The following is a 19,447-nucleotide window of genomic DNA, read 5'->3' as shown; positions in this document are numbered from 1 at the left end:
ATGTAGCTCAGTAGTAGAGCACCCCTAGGTTCCATCCCAGTAACAACAAAAAAGTTTTTTTTTGTTTTAAGTGTTCTCTTAATGAACTTCGTAAGGAATATTATGCTAACTTCATAGAATACAAGGCAAACTCTGAAGCTTATTCTCTATTTGCTGTTTTTGTAAATATTTTTTTAGATGTTGATGGACCTTTATTTTATTCATTTATTTATATGTGATGCTGAGAATCGAACCCAGTGCCTCACACATGCTAGGCAAGTGCTCTACCATTGAGCCACAACCCCAGCCCCTTGAAGCTTATTCTCTTGAATAAACTCCTGTTGGATCCACAACAAAAACTAATATACTAAATGCATATACTAACATGACAGTTCTCTTAACTAGTATATCCAAGACTAGATGTTAAAATCTCTAGGACCCATCAGGTGTGGTGGCACATGACTATAATCCCAGCTCAGGAGCCTGAAAAAGGAGGATTACAAGTGGATGCATCAGTAACTTAGAGAGAAACTCTATCTTAAAATAAAAAATAAAGGGGCTGGGATTGTGGTTCAGTGGTAGAGCACTCACCTAGCATGTGTGAGGCCCTGGGTTCGATCCTCAACATCACACAAAAATAAATAAATAAATGTATTGTATCCGTTTACAACTAAAAAACATTTTTAAAAAATAAATAAATCATAAAAAGGGGTTGGGCATGTAGCTCAGTAGTAGAATGTCTCTGGGTTCCATAACCAGTAATAGAAAAAAACAAACAAACAAAAAACTTCTAACACCATAGCCTGAGGTCAGCAGACCAGCCCTTTGACAGAGTAGCCAAATAGGAAATTCTATAATTTTATTTATTGGGCTGACTTCGTATATAATAATTACCTTTCTCTCCTCCCCCCACCTTTTCCCCAGATAGGCTGGCTTTGAACCCCTAGGTTCAAGGGATCCTCTTACCTCAACCTCCCAACAACTGGGATTACAGGCACTTGCCACCATCACCATGCCTCCCCGCTCCCCCCCCGCCCCTTTCTTTTTTGCAGCACTGGGAATTGAACCCAGGGACTTGTGCATGCTCAGCGAGTACTCCACCACCAAGCAACATCCCCAACTCCTTTCTCAACTTACATGAAAGGTCCCATATTTTACTGGAAGCTTAATTTATCTCCAAGTAAGTACATTTTATATCTTTTTTTTTTTTTTGGGGGGGGGGTGCGGGGATTGAACTCAGGGGTACTTAATCACTGAGTCACATCCCCAGCCCTTCTTATTTTTTTTTTATTCTGAGAGTTTCCCTACATTACTTAGAGTCTTGCTAAACTGCTGAGGCTGGTCTTGAACTTGGGATCCTCCTGCTTCAGCCACAGGTAGGCACCACCAAGCCTGGCTTACATATTCTAAATTAGACAGTTTGAATCAGAGCTCAATAATACTATTTTTTCTCATGATGATATGTAAAATGATGCATCTTACCATTTAGGGGATCTTGTAGTTGATTAAATAAAGTATATGAAGATGAGGAGGAGCACATGCTACCATGTAGCCATTCTTCTACGATAGACCAGATCTATACCTCTAACCCATATCTCCCAAGTCGTGTTTTCAAACAGAACACATGAACTCAACAGACTGCCAGCACCTCAAATTTAACAACACCAAAATCATCATCTCCCCAAAAGCTATTATGCTGTTCCCTATCCTAATTTATAACACTATGATGAAAAACTTGATTCCATAATTCTTTCCTGTCCCTCAGATGGAATTTCTTAAAACAATTTAACATAGTAACTATCTAAAACTGCAACTTGCATCTTGCTTAGCTGCATACATGGCTTTCTCTCCTTCTTGTCTCTCAATTTCTTGAGGGCAAGGCCCACTTCTTACTCATCTTTATATACCTAGGGTGGCTAGCTCAATGCCTCACCCATGTTAAGTGTTCAATAAATGTTTATGAACGGATCACATCCTCTTCCTTTATAAGTGTAAAAACACTTAAGTCTCCACAGAGGAAAGAGGGACTAACCAAGAATAAAAGTGACTATAAATTCCAAAGGAATTTCACAGCATGATCTCATTCAGAGTTTGTCATCAACTCTATGAGGTATGTTGAACAGATATTATAACTTCCATTTAAAAATTGAGCTGGGCACGGCATCATGCGCCTATAAGCCCAGAGGCTCTGGAGGCTAAGGCAGGAAAATGGCAAGTTCAAAGCAGCCTCAGCAAAAGCAAGGTAGATGCTAAGCAACTCAATGAGACCCTGTCTTTAAATAAAATATGAAATAGGCCTGGGGATGTGACTCAGTGGTCAAGTGCCCCTGAGTTCAATCCCTGATATAAAAAAATAAATAAATTGTGGCTGATCTATTCACAATAGCTAAGCTGTGGAACCAACCTAGGTACCCCTCAACAGGTGAATGAATAAAGAAAATGTGGTATATATACACAATGAAATATTATTCAGCCATAAAGAAGAATAAAATTATGACATTTGCTTGTAAATGAATGGAACTGGAGACTATCATGCTAAGTGAAATAAGCCAATCCCAAAAAACCAAAGGCCAAATGTTCTCTTTGATGTGAACATGCTAACACACAATGGCGGGGAGGAGTGACAAAGGGGAATAAAGGGAAGGGAAGGGGGATGGAAAAGCAGATAAAGGGAAGGGAAGGGGTAAGGGAATAAGAAAGATAGTAGAATAAATTGCACGTATCTTTCCTATGTTCATATATGAATACACGATCAGTGTAACGCTACATCATGTACCACCACAAGAATGGGAAGTTATACTCTGTGTATGTATAATAACGTCAAAATACATTCAACTGCATGTATATCTAAAAAGAATAAAAATTAAAGTAAAATAAATAAATAAAAATTGTGGCTGAGTAGTCAAGAGGCTTGCCAAAAGTTTTCAGTGGTAAAAAGAAGATTCAAACAAATGTAATTACAAATCCAGTGTTTTCAGTTTATCAACTTCTCCCTTAGTCTTATTTCTATTGACTTACCATGTTTTATGTTGATAAGGCTCTGTAGTTTGGCCCTTCCTATCTCCCTTGTCTCTTGATCCATGTTTTCCTTTCCTCTTTGCACACCAACTATCCGTGCTTTCTTTCAGCTCTTCCTTCTCATCACAAGACCTTTACATATCCTATTTCTTCTTCTTAGAACCTCTCCTCTCACTTGGTTAGGTGTGCCTCTTTTTCAAGACATCAGTTCAATTTTTTACTTCATTAGAAAGGGCTTTTTTGACCTGAATAGGTAACTCTCCTTGTCTCAATGTTCTCATAATAACATGTGCTCTCCTTTCAGCATATATCATAGTTATATTTTTCCCTAGTTGTAATTTTGTATTAATTTGTATGATTCTTCTTTGTTTATTAATGTTTATTTCTTCACTGGTCTGTAGTATAACTTCCAAGATGACAAGGGATTTTTTTCTCACCATTCTACCCCAAGTGCTTAGCACAATAGTTATTGAAAAATGAATGAAACTATTTGCCCTCTCTTCAAGCTCTCTAAATTATCCCCTGCACCCTATTTTATAGAGATGTGAGTTCTCATCTCTCCTAATCCCCATCTCACCTCAACTCTCCCTTTGTTATATATTCTTTCCCTTCAAGCTATAAACAAATTTTCTTCTTTGTCTTCTTTGTTGTTTGCTTGCTTTGTTTTTGTTTTTCCATTACTAAGAACTATATCCAGGGACACTACCACTGACCTACATCCCTAGCTCTTTTTGATTTTGAGACAGGGTCTCACTGTGCTGCTGAAGCCGGCCTCCAAACTGTAATCCTCCTGAGAATCCCAATTCCATGGGATTATAGGCATATGCCACTATATCCAGGTCAATCCTATTTCAAATAATTCTTCCACTCTGATCACAATTCTTTTATCCTACTTCATTTTCTTCACTGTACTTGCCATTATATGAAATTATGTTATTTACCTGATTTCTGAACCATTCTTTAATGGAATTAAACTCCTTTAGAATAGGGAGCTCACTAAATATTTTTGAATGAATATATGATTTCAAAATGTGGAAATTAAGTTTCAATGATGCCAACCAACATATGTAAGAGTACATAACTCATCAGGGTGAAGCTGATATATTCACCAAGTCATGTATATCTAAAACCAAAGCCTGTAACATCTACCCTATTTCACAGTGTGTCAAAAGATACCAAAGGTGAAAGCTAGAAAGATGGACTGGAACCAGACACATGGCACATGCCTATAATCCTAGAGACTCTGGAGGCTAAGGCAGGAGGATGCCCAGTTGAGTTCAACCTCCACAACTTGGTAAGACCTGTTTCAAATTGAAAACAGCTGAGGATATAGCTAAGTGGGAGAGTGTCCTGGGTTCTATTACCATTAAAGAAAGAGAGAGGAATCGATCAATCTACAGTTAGGCAAGTTAGAGAATAATTGTCAAAGTCTGAAGTTTAAGATTACAAAAGGACAGCACCATTTGAAGGAATGACAAGATTTATGGGGTACGGATGGCTGAAGTGAGGTGGATACACCTCTCCTTGGCAGATTTCCTTTATCCTTTTACAAATGAAGTCTCTACAAATCTGGCTCACAACTAATAGAAATCAAGTAAATGAGCTAGTCTTTTGATTCATCTTTGCCCCACCAAATTATATAAAAGCAATTATCTTCCCACTGTCCAACTGCCAGCCTCTCCTTTGTTGCTTAGCACACTTTCATTACTCATTACCCTTCCTTCTCAATATCACTCACAATGAAACACTACAGAAAATCAATAAAACAAACAGCTGCAAGAGAAAATTAATAGCCCAACACAATCCATGGGCCTATCTGTTCTCCACAATAACAAATAAATTTGGTTTTGTATGTTTGTTAGTTTTTGTTTGTTGTTGTTTTGGGTGCTTTACCACTGAGTTACATCCCCAGCCTTTTTAAATTTTATTTTGAAACAGGATCTTGCTTAGTTGCTTAAGACCTCATTAACTTGCTGAGGCTGGCCTTGAACTTGGATCCTCCTGCCTCAGCCTCCTGCTTCACTGGGATTATAGGCATGTGCCACCAAGCCCAGCTGTTTCTTTGGTACTAGAGATGAAACCCAGGGGCATTCTACTACTGAGCTATATTTCCAGGCCTTTTTTTTTTTTTTTAAGTCGGTCTCATTAAGTTGCCAAGACTGGCCTCAAATTTGCAATCCTTCTGCCTCAGCCTCCAGAGTAGCTACAATTACAGGTCTGTACCACAATGCCAGGTCCAAATAAGTATTCAATGTACAGAAATACAAGAAGCAAAAGCATTTATAGAAAAATAATCAAATTCTTCTTTTGGGAATTTTATATTCCCTAAAGACCAAGAATTGCTTTTATTTATATCATTTTTTAAGAGAAAAAGGTTTACATACATATACCCTAGCACAAACTTTTTATCATACTTTTCATCATTGCGGAGTTCACAGGCACAAAAAATAACTCCTCATTACTCTTTTTCCTTTGATTCTATGGGCCTTTCTCACATATTCAGTGGATAGTTGCTTAGGGAGATTACACTTGAGAAAAAATTCCATTTGCCACTAAACATGACAAACAGATAAATGAAATACAATTTCCTTTATTAATGAGGGGATGTAGCTTAGTGGTAGAGCACTTGCCTGGCACATATGAGGCCCTGGGTACAATCCCAAGCACCACCATGACAACAACAACAACAGTTCCTTTATTAAATTGAACATAAAATTTTACCACATGCCTATATTTTTATTTCATTTCCCAGTAATGAAAGAAAGGATCACAACAAAACAGAAAATACTAAGTTAGTTAAGTCATGCAGAGCAGCTATACCTACATATTACACACAAAAGGAAACAGATTTGAAAAAGAGTTCTGGAAAAAAGAATTTCACAGCTTTTCTATGACAGTTCAAATCTCATCAAGAAACTATTTTCAATCTAAATCACTGCTGCTATAATGTACCTCCAATATCTCCCCACTTCATCCAAACTTCACTGTCACCAGATCAATACATATTTTAAAACCCATGATATATTCATACAATGAGATATTACACAGTAATGAAAATCAATGAACTAATGCTACATGTATGAAGTGGAAGCATCTAACATAATGTTAAGCAAAAGAAACCAGACTCACAGTAATACATACATAATTCAAATCCAAGCATGGTGGTACATGCCTATAATCGTAGAAACCTGTAAGGCTGAGACAAAGGATCATAAGTTCAAGGCCAGCCTATGATATTTAGAGAGACCCTGTCTCAAAATTGAAAAATAAAAGGGCTAGGGATGTACCTCAGTGGTAAAGTGTAAAGTGCTCCTAGGTTCAACGCCCAGTACCAAAAAAAAAAAAAAAAAAAGTTCAAAAAACAGGCAAACTTTCCACTCAATTTTTCTGTGAACCTGAAACTGCTCTAAAATATACAAAGTCTATGAATTGAAAGAAAGAAAGAAAGGAAGGAAGGAAGGAAACGGACAAAACTAGTGTTGGAGTCAAGTGGTTACTTTGGAATGCAAGGAGGGAATAATGACTGGGATAAAGGACAAAGGGAGCTTCCCAGGTGTTGGTCATGTTCTATTCTTGACCTAGGGTGGTAGTCACAGGAGTGTGTTGATTTTGTAATAATTCAGTGAGCTGAACACTTAATATTTATGTTTACATATGCGTGTATAACATATATAAAGACAGTTTTTTAAGTTTTTTGTTTGTTTGTTTGTTTATAGAGATAGTTCTTGCCATGTTGTCTAGGCAAGGGATCCTCCTGCCTTGGCTTCCTTAGTAGCTGGAACTACGGGTGCAGGTCACTGTGCCCAAAATCAATAAAAAGTTTTTTCAAAATATACAAAAAAAAAAAAAAAAATCTTCTCTGATCTTTAATAAAGACAGTCCATATATAAAGGGCTGGAAATGTAATTCAGTGGTAGAACACTTGCCTAGCACTCTGAAGGCCCTGGGTCCAATCCCAGCACCACAAAACAAAAAGAAAGGGTATATAAAGCCAGGCACGGTGACCTGTGCCCATAGATTCAGCTCTCAGGAGGCTGAAGCAAGAGGATCACTCAATTAGAGACCAGCCTGGGTAACAACAAGAGCCTGTCTCAGGAAAAAAAAAAAAAATGTATAAAATACCTCTCACACCAAAGAATCTTGCTTTAAAAGTTAGAAAAAGCCAAGAACAGTGGCACACACCTGAAATCCCAGCAACTCAAGAGGTTGAAGCAGGAGGACCCAAGTTCAAAGCCAGCCTCAGCAATTCAGTGAGGCCTTAAGCAACTTAGGGAGATTCTGTCTCAAATTAAAAAAAAATAATAATAAAATAAAAGGCTGGGGATGTGGTTCAGTAGTTAAGCATCCCTGAGTTCAATCCCCTAATCCCCTATACCAAAAAAGAAAAGAAAAGAAAAAGTTAGAAAAAGGCCCTGGGTTTGATTCCCCAGCAATGGAGGAAAAAAAGTTAGAAAAACATGTACAGTTACTTTCCCATTTTGGCAGGAACTAATTTTACTTATCTTATATCAGACCTATTGATATTCTAAAATTTAGTCTCCGGGTTTGTATAAGAAAAGGAAGCTGTGTACATCAAACATGTATTCCCAGTGATTCAGGAGACTGAGACAGAAGGATCAACAAGTTCAAGGTCAGCCTCAGCAATTTAGTGAGACCCTGTCTCAAAAAAGAAAAAGGGCTGAGGAGGTAACTCAGTAGTAGAGCACTTGCCTATCACGTGCCAAGCCCTGAATTAAATCCCTGAATATCAACCAAAGAGAGAGAGAAAGAAAAACGAAATCCCACTTTTAGTACTAACAAAAAAAAGAAGAAAAAGAGAGAGACAGAGAAAGAAGGAAAAGAAAAAAATCCCATTTTTAGAAAAGAAATTAGGGTTAAGTATTACTGTTTATAAGGAAGAGAGTTTATGACGAAAGCAATAGCAGAGGAAATTGGTCCTTTCCTCTCTCACTGCTCTGTGGCTCAGACAAGGCACAATCAATTTCCTAAAGCCACAGTTAAGTGAAAGGAACCAGCAGCAACTCTGCTTGTAAGGACAGGGACTACTGGAACCATGATGTGATGGGAAAAGTCAGCAAGGAATTAGCTGAAGCAGATTACAATAATGTGGGGGGAGTGAGAAGTACTTGACCAATCTACCCTTGTGCCTGGAAAATCTAAAATCATTATCATTCCTATTTGCCACAGTGAATGTAAACAAAAATCTATCTTAGAGTTCTCTCTGTAAGAGAATCAACCCACAATCAATATGTGCCCTGGGTGTGCTATAAATACTTGAGCCATCAAAGTTCACCTTCTAAGAGTTTCCCAGCAGTATCCTTTCAGTTAATTGGATGGCTAATTAGTGATAAATTAGGATAAGTTTTTTAAGGGGAAGTCACAACATAATCAACTTGGTCCAGTTACTATCACTAGTGGCATTTTTTTTAATTTTTTTTTTTTTTTTAGTTATACATGGACACAGTATCTTTATTTTGTTTTATTTTTATGTGGTGCTGAGGATGGAACCCAGGGTCTCACATGTGCGAGGCGAGTGCTCTACCGCTGAGCCACAACCCCAGCCGGCATTTTTTGTTTAAAAAATATAAGTAATACACATTCAATTTGGAATTTGTGTGTGGACTGGGGCTCAAACCCAGGGCCTCAAGCATGCTAAAGCAGGCACTCTGCAACTGAATTACAACCCCAATCCAATTTTCAAATACAAAAAGAAAGAAAGAAAAAGAAACGTACATGTAATCACAAGTAAAACTTACCAGAGTAGTCTTGGTCTTTTTGTTAAGCATAAAATATTATGTGATCGTAAAGAACTTGCCTCTACTAAGGGATGATGTTCTGAGAGACACTAAAGCACTTGGTTTTGCTAATGAATCCAACTGAGTGTAATTATTTCACCAAAGAATATAGCAATGGCCAGGCACAGTGGTGCATGCCAAGACAATTGTTTCCTCTTGCAGGCCTGAGGCAGGAGGGTCACAAGTTCAGGACTAGTCTCAGCAACTTAGGGAAGCCCTAAGCAACTCAGAAAGACCCTGTCTCAAAATAAAAAATAAAAGGGTCTGGGAATGTAGCTCAGTGGAAAAGTACCCCTGGGTTCAATCTCTCATTTCCTACAAGGAAAAAGAATATAGCAAGGAGCCAATCAAACAAAAGTCCAGTTGAAAAGTTGACCAGAGTTCTTCAAACATATAACAAAAACCACCTACCAGGATGTTCATTGTAGATTGTTAAAAGGAAATTTTTTTAAATCCTGACTATCCATTAATAGGAATCTGATTGAATACAGACACAGCCGGAACCACAGTGCAGGCCTATAATCCCAGCAACTAGGGAGGCTAAGGCAGGAGGATTGCAAATTCAAGCCCAGCCTCATCAACTTAGCAAGACCCTGTCTCAAAATAAAAAAATAAAAAAGGGCTGGGGATGTAGCTCAGTGGTATATTGCCCCTGGGCTCAATCCCCAATACCAGAAAAAAAATCATAATAAAAATAAATTATAGGAGCTGGGGATGTAGCTCAGTTGGTTGAGTGCTTGCCTAGCATGCACAAGGCCCTGGGTTCAATCCCCAGCACCACCAAAATAAATAAATAAATAAATAAATAAGGGGGAAAGGAAAGACAGCAGAATAAAATAGACTTTATTATTGCTGTATGTATAAACGTGACTGCATGACCAATGTGATTCTGCAACCTGTACACTCAGAAAAATGAGAAATTATACTCCATCTGATTCAAATGTATGATATGTCAAGATCATTGTACTGTCATGTGTAACTAATTAAAACAAATTAAAAAATAAATATAAATATAAATAAATAAATAATAGATAACATATATAATGGGATGGTCTACAGCCATTAGGAAGAATTGTATATAGCTAACAGGAAAATCATGAAGTTAAAAAGTTGAGGAGAGCTGGGGTTGTGGCTCAGTGGCAGAGTGCTTGCCTAGCATGTGTGAGGCACTGGGTTCAATATAAAATGAGTAAAATAAAGGTTCATCAACATCTTTAAAAACAATAAAAGTTGAGGAATACTCTACATTCACTTGTAGAACTTTATATTGATATGTAATGAAAAAGAAAAATACATACAAACCAATAAACAGTACTACGAAGTAATAAGAAATAGGAACAAGAGAATGTTTTTCTTTCATTTCACAATTATTTGAATTTCTTATTATGACATATATTACCTTATAAAAAAAAACTAAATAAGGGATGGGGGTCAACCCTGTGGTAGAATATATGCTTAGCATGCTTCAGGCCCAGGATTTAATCCCCAGCATTCACAAAAAAAGCAATGAATAAAAAATTTAACAATGATTCTAGCAGATGGTAGTTACATGAAGATTTTTATTTTCCTTTTTTATACTTTTCTGCATTTTTCTCAAATTTCTATAATCAGTAATATATTAGTATATAATACTTTTTAAATTCCAAAAAATGGTCTTCATCAAGTCAATGGTGGTCATTTCTGGTGAAAATTAGGAGGGAAAATTGTGTGACTAAGCACTGTTATAAACACTGGGAATTACAAATAGATATTATGGAAAGGCCCAATTTTTTAAAATGTTTATTTAGATTAAGTTCATCATGAACACCACAGCAATAAATGTTAAAGAAAATCCCTGATTAAGTTTACTGAGGTTGTTCATGTAGTACTGATGCTATGGAAGCAAAATAATATCAGGATTATGAGTAAAGCTACGCCAAAAAATGTTAAAGAAATATTTATGTCAGGAAATATTTTTTTTTATATTTTACACATTTTATTTATAAACCCAAGAAATAATACATATTAAGAATATATGAGGCGGGGGCTGGGGACGTGGCTCAGTGGCAGAGCACTTGCCTGGCATGTGTGAGGCACAGGGTTCGATTCTCAGCACCACATATAAATAAATAAAGATCCATTGACAACTAAAAAAAAAAAAAAAGAATATATGAGGGACTGGGGTTGTGGCTCAGCAATACAGGGCTCACCTAGCACATGCGATCCTCAGCACCACATAAAAATAAATAAATAAAATAAAGGTATTATGTCCAACTACAACTAAAATTAAATATTTTTTAAAAAGACTATATGAATATATATATTCAAATGATGCAATGGAAATGATATTTTTAAACATGACTGAGGGAACATAGAGCTTTTTAAGTTGTTTAGTCCATTGAAAAATATTTATTAGTATACTTATTTATCTTTCCATGCCTTAGGCATGTAATAAATGTTTATTTGTATTTTATTTTGGTTTGTTATATATGACAACAGAATGCATTACAATTCATATTACACATATAGTGCACAATTTTTCATATCTCTGGTTGTACACAAAGTAGAGTCACATCCTTCGTGTCTTCTTACATGTACTTAGGATAATGATGACCATCAAATTCCACCATCTTTCCTACCCCCATCCCCGGCTCCCTACCCTCCCTCCCCTTTTCCCCTTTGCCCTATCTAGGGTTCATTTAATCCTCCCATCCCCCACCCATAGCATATTATGGATCTGAATCCTTAAATCAAGAGAAATTTGGTTTTTTTGGTGTTGGCTAATTTCACTTAGCATTATATTTTCCAGCTTCATCCATTTACCTGCAAATGCCATGACTTTATTCTCTTTAATGGGAATAATATTCCATTGTATACATATGTCACATTTTCTTTATCCATCAACTGAAGGGCATCTAGGTAGGTTCCACAGTTTAGCTATTGTGAATTGTGCTGCTATAAACATTGATGTGGCTGTGTCCCTGCAGTATGTTGTTTCAGGAAATATTTCTTAAAAGAGTAAGGGAATTCTGTTTTGTTTTGTTTTTTTTTTTGGTACTAGGGATTGAACTCTCAGCAGTGTTCTACCATCGAGCCACCTCCCCAGCCCTTTTTATTTTTTTAGTTTGAGAAATGGTCTCCCTAAGTTGTTTAGGGCCTCACTAAATTACTGAGGCTGGCCTTGAACTTGTGATCTTCCCTCTTGAATCACTGGGATTACCTGCATGTGCCACTGTGCGTGGCTCCAAAACTAAAGGAATTCTAGGGTTGGGGATGTGGCTCAAGCTGTAGCGCGCTTGCCTGGCATGCGTGCGGCCCAGGTTCGATCCTCAGCACCACAAACAAACAAAGATGTTGTGTCCGCCGAAAACTAAAAAAAAATTTTTTAAAAATTCTCTCTTTTAAAAAAAAAAAAAAAACTAAAGGAATTCTATAAAAAAGTGATTTCTTAAAAATTCAAGACTAACCACCTACCCAATGGTCAACATCTTTTTATTTTTTTAAATTTTATATATATATATATATATATATATATATATATATATATATTTTTTTTTTTTAGTAGTTGGTCATTTATTTATTTTTTTGTGGTGCTGAGGATCAAACCCAGGGCTTCACATGTGCTAGAGGAGCCAGAGCTCTACCACTGAGCCAGAACCACAGCCCCTCAACATCCTTTTAGAATATCCTTACCACTCATTCAATCTCTTTCAGTGTTAAAAAAAAAAAAAAAATCCTCAGTCTATTAAATTTGTTAAAAACAATTGTTTCAGCTCTTTATTTTAATCTAATATCCAATTTTAAACCATTGGTCCACTTGTCTCAGGTCTATCCTCCAGATTTGACAAAAGGATCTACAGTTTTTTAAACTATCTTCTTCTACTATTATGATCCTGTCCCTCTTAAATCTTCCCACAAGTAAACTTCCCACATTCTTTAAACAACTACTGCACCTTTCATTAATCATCAAGCTCTTAAAAAAAATTTTTTTTTCCTCTTAAAATAATAGACTTTCTCAATGTGCCTCTTAGAAGGAAATAGCCCAGTTGAACACAATTCCAGATCTGATCTGACCAGTGCTATTGCTTCCTTTATTTGGGTCACCATAAGCATAGCAATATAGGACTAGTACAAGATTCATTACCATATTAATGGCATGGTTCAGACACAAGTGCTCTAAGAGTTTAAAGGAGAAAGAGATCACTATGGACTGAGGAATTGAAAATTTTCAACAACAAAATAAAGACTTTAAACTGGAAAAAATACATTTTCAATAAGCAGAAAATATGAAAAGAGCCAGGTGTGGTGGCACACGTCTGTAATCCCAGCGGTTTGGGAGGCTGAGGCATGAGGATCACAGGTTCAAAACCCACCTCAGCAACTTAGAGAGACCCTAAACAATTTAGGAAGACTCTGTTAAATAAAAATTTAAAAGGCACATGGGGCGGGGATGTGGCTCAGTGGTTTGTTAAGTACCCATGAATGATTCAATTCCTGGTACCCAAAATAAAAGGAAAGTTTCTTAATTAGAAAATATGGAAACATTATGGTGTGGCAGTAGAGAATTAACAAACTTCCCAAAAGACATTACAAAACCCAACCTCCCCCAAAGATATTTCAGGGGTTACAAGTGCAGAATAAAGCAAAGGTAGTATGGGGAATACAGTGCAGAAGCAAAGTATCTGTATAAGCACAGGCAGGAATACAGGGTCAAAAGGAGGGCTGTAGGCAATAAAGCATGATTGAAGGATTAAACTAAGGAAATGAAGTTTGAATCAAGATGTCTGGGGATAATTAAATGAACACCAGTTTGCCAATTTCTTTCTTTCTTTTTTTTTTTTATTTTAGTTGTGGACGGACCTTTATTTTATTTATTTATATATGGTGCTGAGAATCAAACCCAGTGCCTCAAACATGCTAGTCAAGCACTCCACCACTGAGCCACAACCCCAGCCCCAGTTTGCCAGTTTCTACATCAAGTTAACTACTTGAGTTTTACTACTTGGAGAAAATTTCTAATTCAATTCTACTCCACCATTAAATGAAAGTAAGTTGTTATACACTATCTACTATATAAGCTATTTTCAGAATATGAATAATATTCTTAGAGTCAAAATATAATGCAAGGAATATCATTTTTAAAATATTTATCCATTTCTGTACATTTTTCCAGGTGAATACTTTACCATTTAATGAGTATTTGCATAAAAGATAGTGGCTTGTTTCAGTAATTAAAATTTTCTGAGGCTGAGAGAGTGGGCTCAGTGGTAGAGCATTTGCCTTTCAAGTATAAGATCCTGGGTTTGATCCACAGCACCATCAAAATAAACAAATAAATGCCAGATATCTATTCAAAAGATAAAGACCTTCCCTATACCAAAAAAGAAAAAAAGGATACTGACCTGCTCAGGGTCTCTATTCTCCTCAAAAGTAGAGAAGTTTGACTAAAGTAACATTAAAAGGAAAAAAGAATCTGGAATGTAATTCAATGGTAAAGTACATGTTTGGCATGCCTGAGACCCTATGTTCAATCCCCAGCACCACAATAGATAAATAGCAAAGATGTTAGCCAAACAGTAGGTACCAACATTGAGCTTCTATTAAAGCTAGCTGATTTTAAAACAAATGAAAATAGCAGCAACTCCTTCTCTAAAGTTATTTAAATTCAGTTAAATGGAATTTGTTTTATTTACTTTATTGAATTGAACCCAGAGGCACTTTCTCACTAAGCTACAATCCCAATCCTTATTTTTTGTTTTAAGACAGGGTCTCACTAAGTTGCTTATGGCCTGGGTAAACTGCTGAGGCTGACCTTAAGCTTGTGATGCTCCTGCCCCAGCCTCCCTAGCTCTGGGATTACACAAGTGCACCATTGCCTGCCTTAGAATTTGTTTTTTAAAGAGTCTTTCATAAGTCTTTATTATGGTGTGGCAGTAGAGAATTAATAAACTGCCAAAAAGACATTGCAAAACCCAACCTTTCCCAAATCCTGCTACACAGCAGCAGGGTTCTAAAGAAATAAATAGACTCCCAGCTGCTGAGAAAAAATGTCTTACTAAAACCAAAGCAAAATTCTCATTAATGAAAAATCAACCATGAAAGAAAAAAAAACTGTGTCTCATAATCCCTGGAAATAACAAAATCCCATTTTGGGTTAATGCAGATTTAACAAAACCGTGGAAGAGAGCAGGGCAAAGCAGTTCCATTTGCCAGCATCTGGGGGAAACACTGTTATCAGAGAGATCACAAACAAGGACAATGCTTCTAATCTGTACAGCCAAAAAAAACATAAACTCTTAACTGTCCAGTAAAAGGTACCAGGAAAAAGCTCTGGTGAAGCCTTCAGTGTATAAGTACTTTCTCACTCATAATCAAGACACTTTATCCCATCTTGTTCAACCCAGCTATGACAGGTTGTAACTTAAATTTCCCAAGATAAATTCAACAGTAATCCAAACCCTGCTTTTTCTGAGCAGATAATCTCTCTAAAATCAGTTCTTGCATTCATTCAAAACCAACATTGAGCTTCTATTAAAGCAGGCACTGGGAGTACTACAAAAACCAATAGGAATCAGTCTCTATCTACATGAAGCTTAATGTATTCTAATGGTCTCTCATCTTAAACCCCCAAAGCTCTAGCTTTAACATATCTTCTTAGGTCAAATGTCCTCAGGGAAAAAGCAATAAAAGACCTTCGCTGTGAGTTACTGGGATGGAAGCTTCACGGGAAGAAGAAAAAAAAAAACGATGCTCTGTTCCAACGGAGAAGAAACACCCTTCAGAGTGAAATATGAGAATAATTTTAGTCTAGACTTAGACTACAGACTGGGGTTCAGGGAAGGAGCAGGGAACAAGCAATAAAGGTGCAAATCAGGAAATACACTGGAAGAAGGAATGGGCAGCTGTATCACTAACGCATTTAAAGAGTGATAAAAAAGAACCTGCTACTATATACTAGTTTTACAGTGCAGAAAAAAGGAAGAAACAATGGGAGACTGCCCGCTATTGACAGGCTCCAACGATCCGCGGTCTCCTAGCTCATCCGCTCTCACTGGAGAAAAAAACCCAGTCACTGTTTGTAGGACTTGGGCCAGCCAACTAACAACACTGTCACATGGCTACCAGAATGGAGAGGTAACAGTCCCTTGCAGAAGCTTGGGGAGAGGAAATTCTTCAAATGTTTATAAATGGTTAACATATCTGTCCTCCAAGGCGCGGAAGGGAACTTTGGGAGAGGTGATAACTGGACGATAACTGAAGTGTGTGGAACCTGCCGCCTCCCCACTCCAATACGCACACTCACCGCGCACACAGAGCAGTGACATGGCCGAGGTGCCGGCTAGCTTACGCCGACTAGCCTCCGCCGGGCCCCCGCCGGGCCGCTCCCTCTTTTCTCTCAGCAGGTGCCGCGACGGCGCCCGCTATCAGTCCCAAGGGTCCGGCAGCTCTTCATGGTCCCCGTAGCAGACAGCTTCCCTCCGCTCCCCCGGTCCCGCTCCAGTTCTCACCATCTGAGTGAGCTCTGGACAGCGCTAAGTACCGGCCGGTAAACCGGGGATTGGGCGCGGCACCGCGGCGCCATCGCTGGGAGACAAGAGCGGCAGACTCCCACCGTCACTTCACCCGGGATCTGTGCGAGCGCCTGAGCGGAACACACCCCTGGCGCCCCGCCCCCTAACCAATCAATTCACGCCCAGTCCTCCAACCCCGCCCCTCGGAGGCGCGTAGGAGGCGGGGTCCCCTTCCTCTTACGTGCGAGACTGAATGCCCCTCAGCCCACTAACAAATCCTCACGCCAAGTGGGGTGGGGCTTCCTCTCACCTGTGTGAGGCGGGAACTGAAGCACTCGGTTCCTCCCACGTGGGTGGGGCTTCCACTCAGAAACATTCTTTTCATTGAAGAATTTCCATTAGACTTCCTTAAAGAGGTTAGCCTTAACAGCTGACTGGTTACTTGCCATATATTTTAGCAAGATCGTACCACATGGCAAACAATGTTTTTATTTTGTTTTGTTGGTACTGGAGATTGAATCCAGGGACTCTTTTCTACTGAGCTACATTCCCAGTCCTTGTTATTATTTGAGGCAGAGTCTCTGTAAGTTGTTGAGAGTGGCCTCGAAGTTACACTTCTACCTCACCTCCCGAATTGTTGAGATTTACAGGTGTGCATCATCATGTCTGACCAAAGTAAATTTTAATTAGTTATTTAGGACAAGAAAAACACACACACACACACACACACACACACACACAACTGAGTGAACATAGTGTCTGGGGGTTGGGAGTATAGGTCAGTTGGTAGAGTACTTGCCTCACATGCACAAGGCCCTGGATTCAGTCCCCAGCACCACAAAAGAAAAAAGAAAAAGAAAAAAAAGAAAGAAAGAAAAGAAAATATAGTGTCTAGAAGTCTCTGACTTATTTTCATGCTCTTCATTGTATCTCCATTAACTGGAATAGCACCTAACATGCAGAAATCAGACCATTAATGTTTACATTAAGAGAGGGACATTTTAAGCTGACTGGCTACTGCTGGCAAGATGATATATGCACATGTGAAGAACTTAAAAAAAAAATAGAATAGAAAACAGGAAGATACATAGTGCTGCCAAGATTGAGCACCACATAGACTATGTGCTTTCTTAGTCTCATTAGCCCAGCTAGGTTTCACCATTGGCAAGTTCTTGGCCCAGAGGATTCTACCTGCCAGACCCAGAGAGGATCTAACAGGATCTTTTATATATATTAATTGTAAATGGACCTTTATTTTATTTATTTATTTATATGTGGTGCTGAGGATCAAACCCAGGGCCTCACACATGCCAGGCAAGTGCTCTACCACTGAGCAACAACCCCAGCCCCTCTAACAGGATCTTTACCCACAATAGCAAACCTCCTAGGGCTGGGGTTGTAGCTCAGTGGTAGAGTGCTTGCCTTGCATGCGTGAGGCCCTGGGTTTGATCCTCACCAACACATAAAAATAAATTTTAAAAAATAAAGATATTGTGTCCATCTAAAAAAACAACTAAATTTTTTTTTTTTAAATAGCAAACTTCATAGCCAGGCTGGCCCATGTCTGTAATCCCAATGACTTGGGAGGCTGAGGCAGGAGGATTGCAAGTTCGAGGCCAGCCTGAGCAACTTAGCAAGACCCTGTTTCAAAATAAAAAAGGGCTGGGGTTGTAGCTAAATGGTGGAGAGAACCCCTGGTTTCAACTTCTAGTGCTGGGATGGGGACTAGCTACCATATGACTCCTCTCATTGGAATAAGTGTTATGAGAAACTACAAATGTTATAGAAGAGAAAAAACTTGATCTTTCCCATTTTAATCCAAATTTGCAGCAATAACCCAAGGAAGATTTTGAGGCAACTCAGCCAGCCTAGTCAAGGGAGATGTCTGAACTCAAAATCTCTGGGTATTCTCTGGGCTACTGGAGGTTGGAATGCCTAGCTATTTAGCCCAGCTGTCCTAAACCATAAGAGCAAGTTGCTAAAAAGGAATTGAACTTTTGGATTCTGTGACTGAGTTTAGAGACAGCAAACAGAGCTCTAATGAAATCAGAGATTCTCCTAGAGGACACAGAGGACATCCGATGAAGGATGGAACGTCACCATTCACCTGGAAACAACCTAATAAAATTGTGACAAGCATGAACTTTGGAGCCAGATTCATCTGGAGTAGTACATATTGTCATATAACAAATTACCCCAAAACTCAGTAGCTTGAAACATTAATTTGCCAGGCATAGTGGTGCACACTTGTAATCCCAGCTACTCAGGACCGAGGGCAGGAGGATCAAAAGTACAAAACCAGCCTGAGCAACTTAGTGAAACCCTGTCTCAAATAAAAAAAATCAAAAGGGCTAGGGATGTAGTTCAGTGTTAAAATACTCCTGGGTTCTATCCCCAGTACCACACACATATACACACACATTAAAAACAAAAAAAAATTTCACAGTTTCTGGGCTGAGTCTGTAGCTCAGTGGCAGAGCGCTTGCCTAGCATGTGTGAGGCACTGGGTTCGATCCTTAGAACCACAAGAAGAAGAAGAAGAAGAAGGAGAAGGAGAAGGAGAAGGAGAAGAAGGAGAAAGAAAGGCATTCTGTCCCTCTACAAAAAAAAAAAAAACACAGTTTCTGTTGGTCAGAAATCTGGGAACAGCTTCTCACAAGCTGCAAAGTGCCAGATTGACTGGAAAGGATCCATTTCCAAGCTTGTTCATGTGATTGTTGGCAGGACTCAATTTCTCTAGGGCTGTTGTTCTGATTCCTTATTGGCTATTGACTGTTCCTTGTCATGTGTGGGACTCTCCAACATGGCAGCTTGTTTCATCAAAGCATGCAAGCTGAGAAGGCAGTAGAGTCGGCTATGAAAATAGAATTCACAATCTTTTGAAACCTAGTTACAGAAGTGACTTACCCTCCTTTTTAATGTATCCTCTTTCTCAAAAGCAAGTTACATGCAAGGGAAGGAAATTAAACAAGTCCATGAATACTACCAGGAGATAGGATCATTAGAGAAGTTCTTAGAATCTGCCTATCACACCTGGATTTGAGTCCTAGTTTTCATAACCTAGGACAAGTTATATAATCTTAATTTTTCAGGGAGTAAGTAATAACAGTATGTATTGGCCACAAGGCCAGAAGTGGTGTCGCACACCTGTAATACCAGAGACTC

At 38.4% G+C, this 19,447-nt stretch overlaps 1 protein-coding gene and 1 non-coding gene across 5 annotated transcripts in view; one reads left to right on the top strand and one right to left on the bottom strand.

Moving 5' to 3' along the window:
• Unc13b (unc-13 homolog B) overlaps nt 1–16,418 on the bottom strand; it is a 208,649-nt gene extending 192,231 nt beyond the window's left edge. For all 4 annotated transcript variants that reach the window (XM_071600727.1, XM_071600728.1, XM_071600729.1 and 1 more), the window contains exon 1: nt 16,075–16,418. In XM_071600727.1, the coding sequence (XP_071456828.1) occupies nt 16,075–16,096 (22 nt within the window). In that variant the 5' untranslated portion in view covers nt 16,097–16,418. The remainder of the gene's footprint in view (nt 1–16,074) is intronic.
• On the top strand, nt 9,503–9,575 carry Trnaa-agc (transfer RNA alanine (anticodon AGC)). The gene has a single exon. It is a non-coding gene; the product is annotated as a tRNA-Ala (tRNA).
• Nucleotides 16,419–19,447: the final 3,029 nt, after the last annotated feature.

This window comes from Marmota flaviventris, chromosome 13 (assembly GCF_047511675.1).
Source record: "Marmota flaviventris isolate mMarFla1 chromosome 13, mMarFla1.hap1, whole genome shotgun sequence".
NCBI lineage: Eukaryota > Metazoa > Chordata > Mammalia > Rodentia > Sciuridae > Marmota > Marmota flaviventris.
The sequence above is the reverse complement of the archived record's forward strand: the minus strand, read 5'-3'. Positions and strand labels throughout refer to the sequence as shown.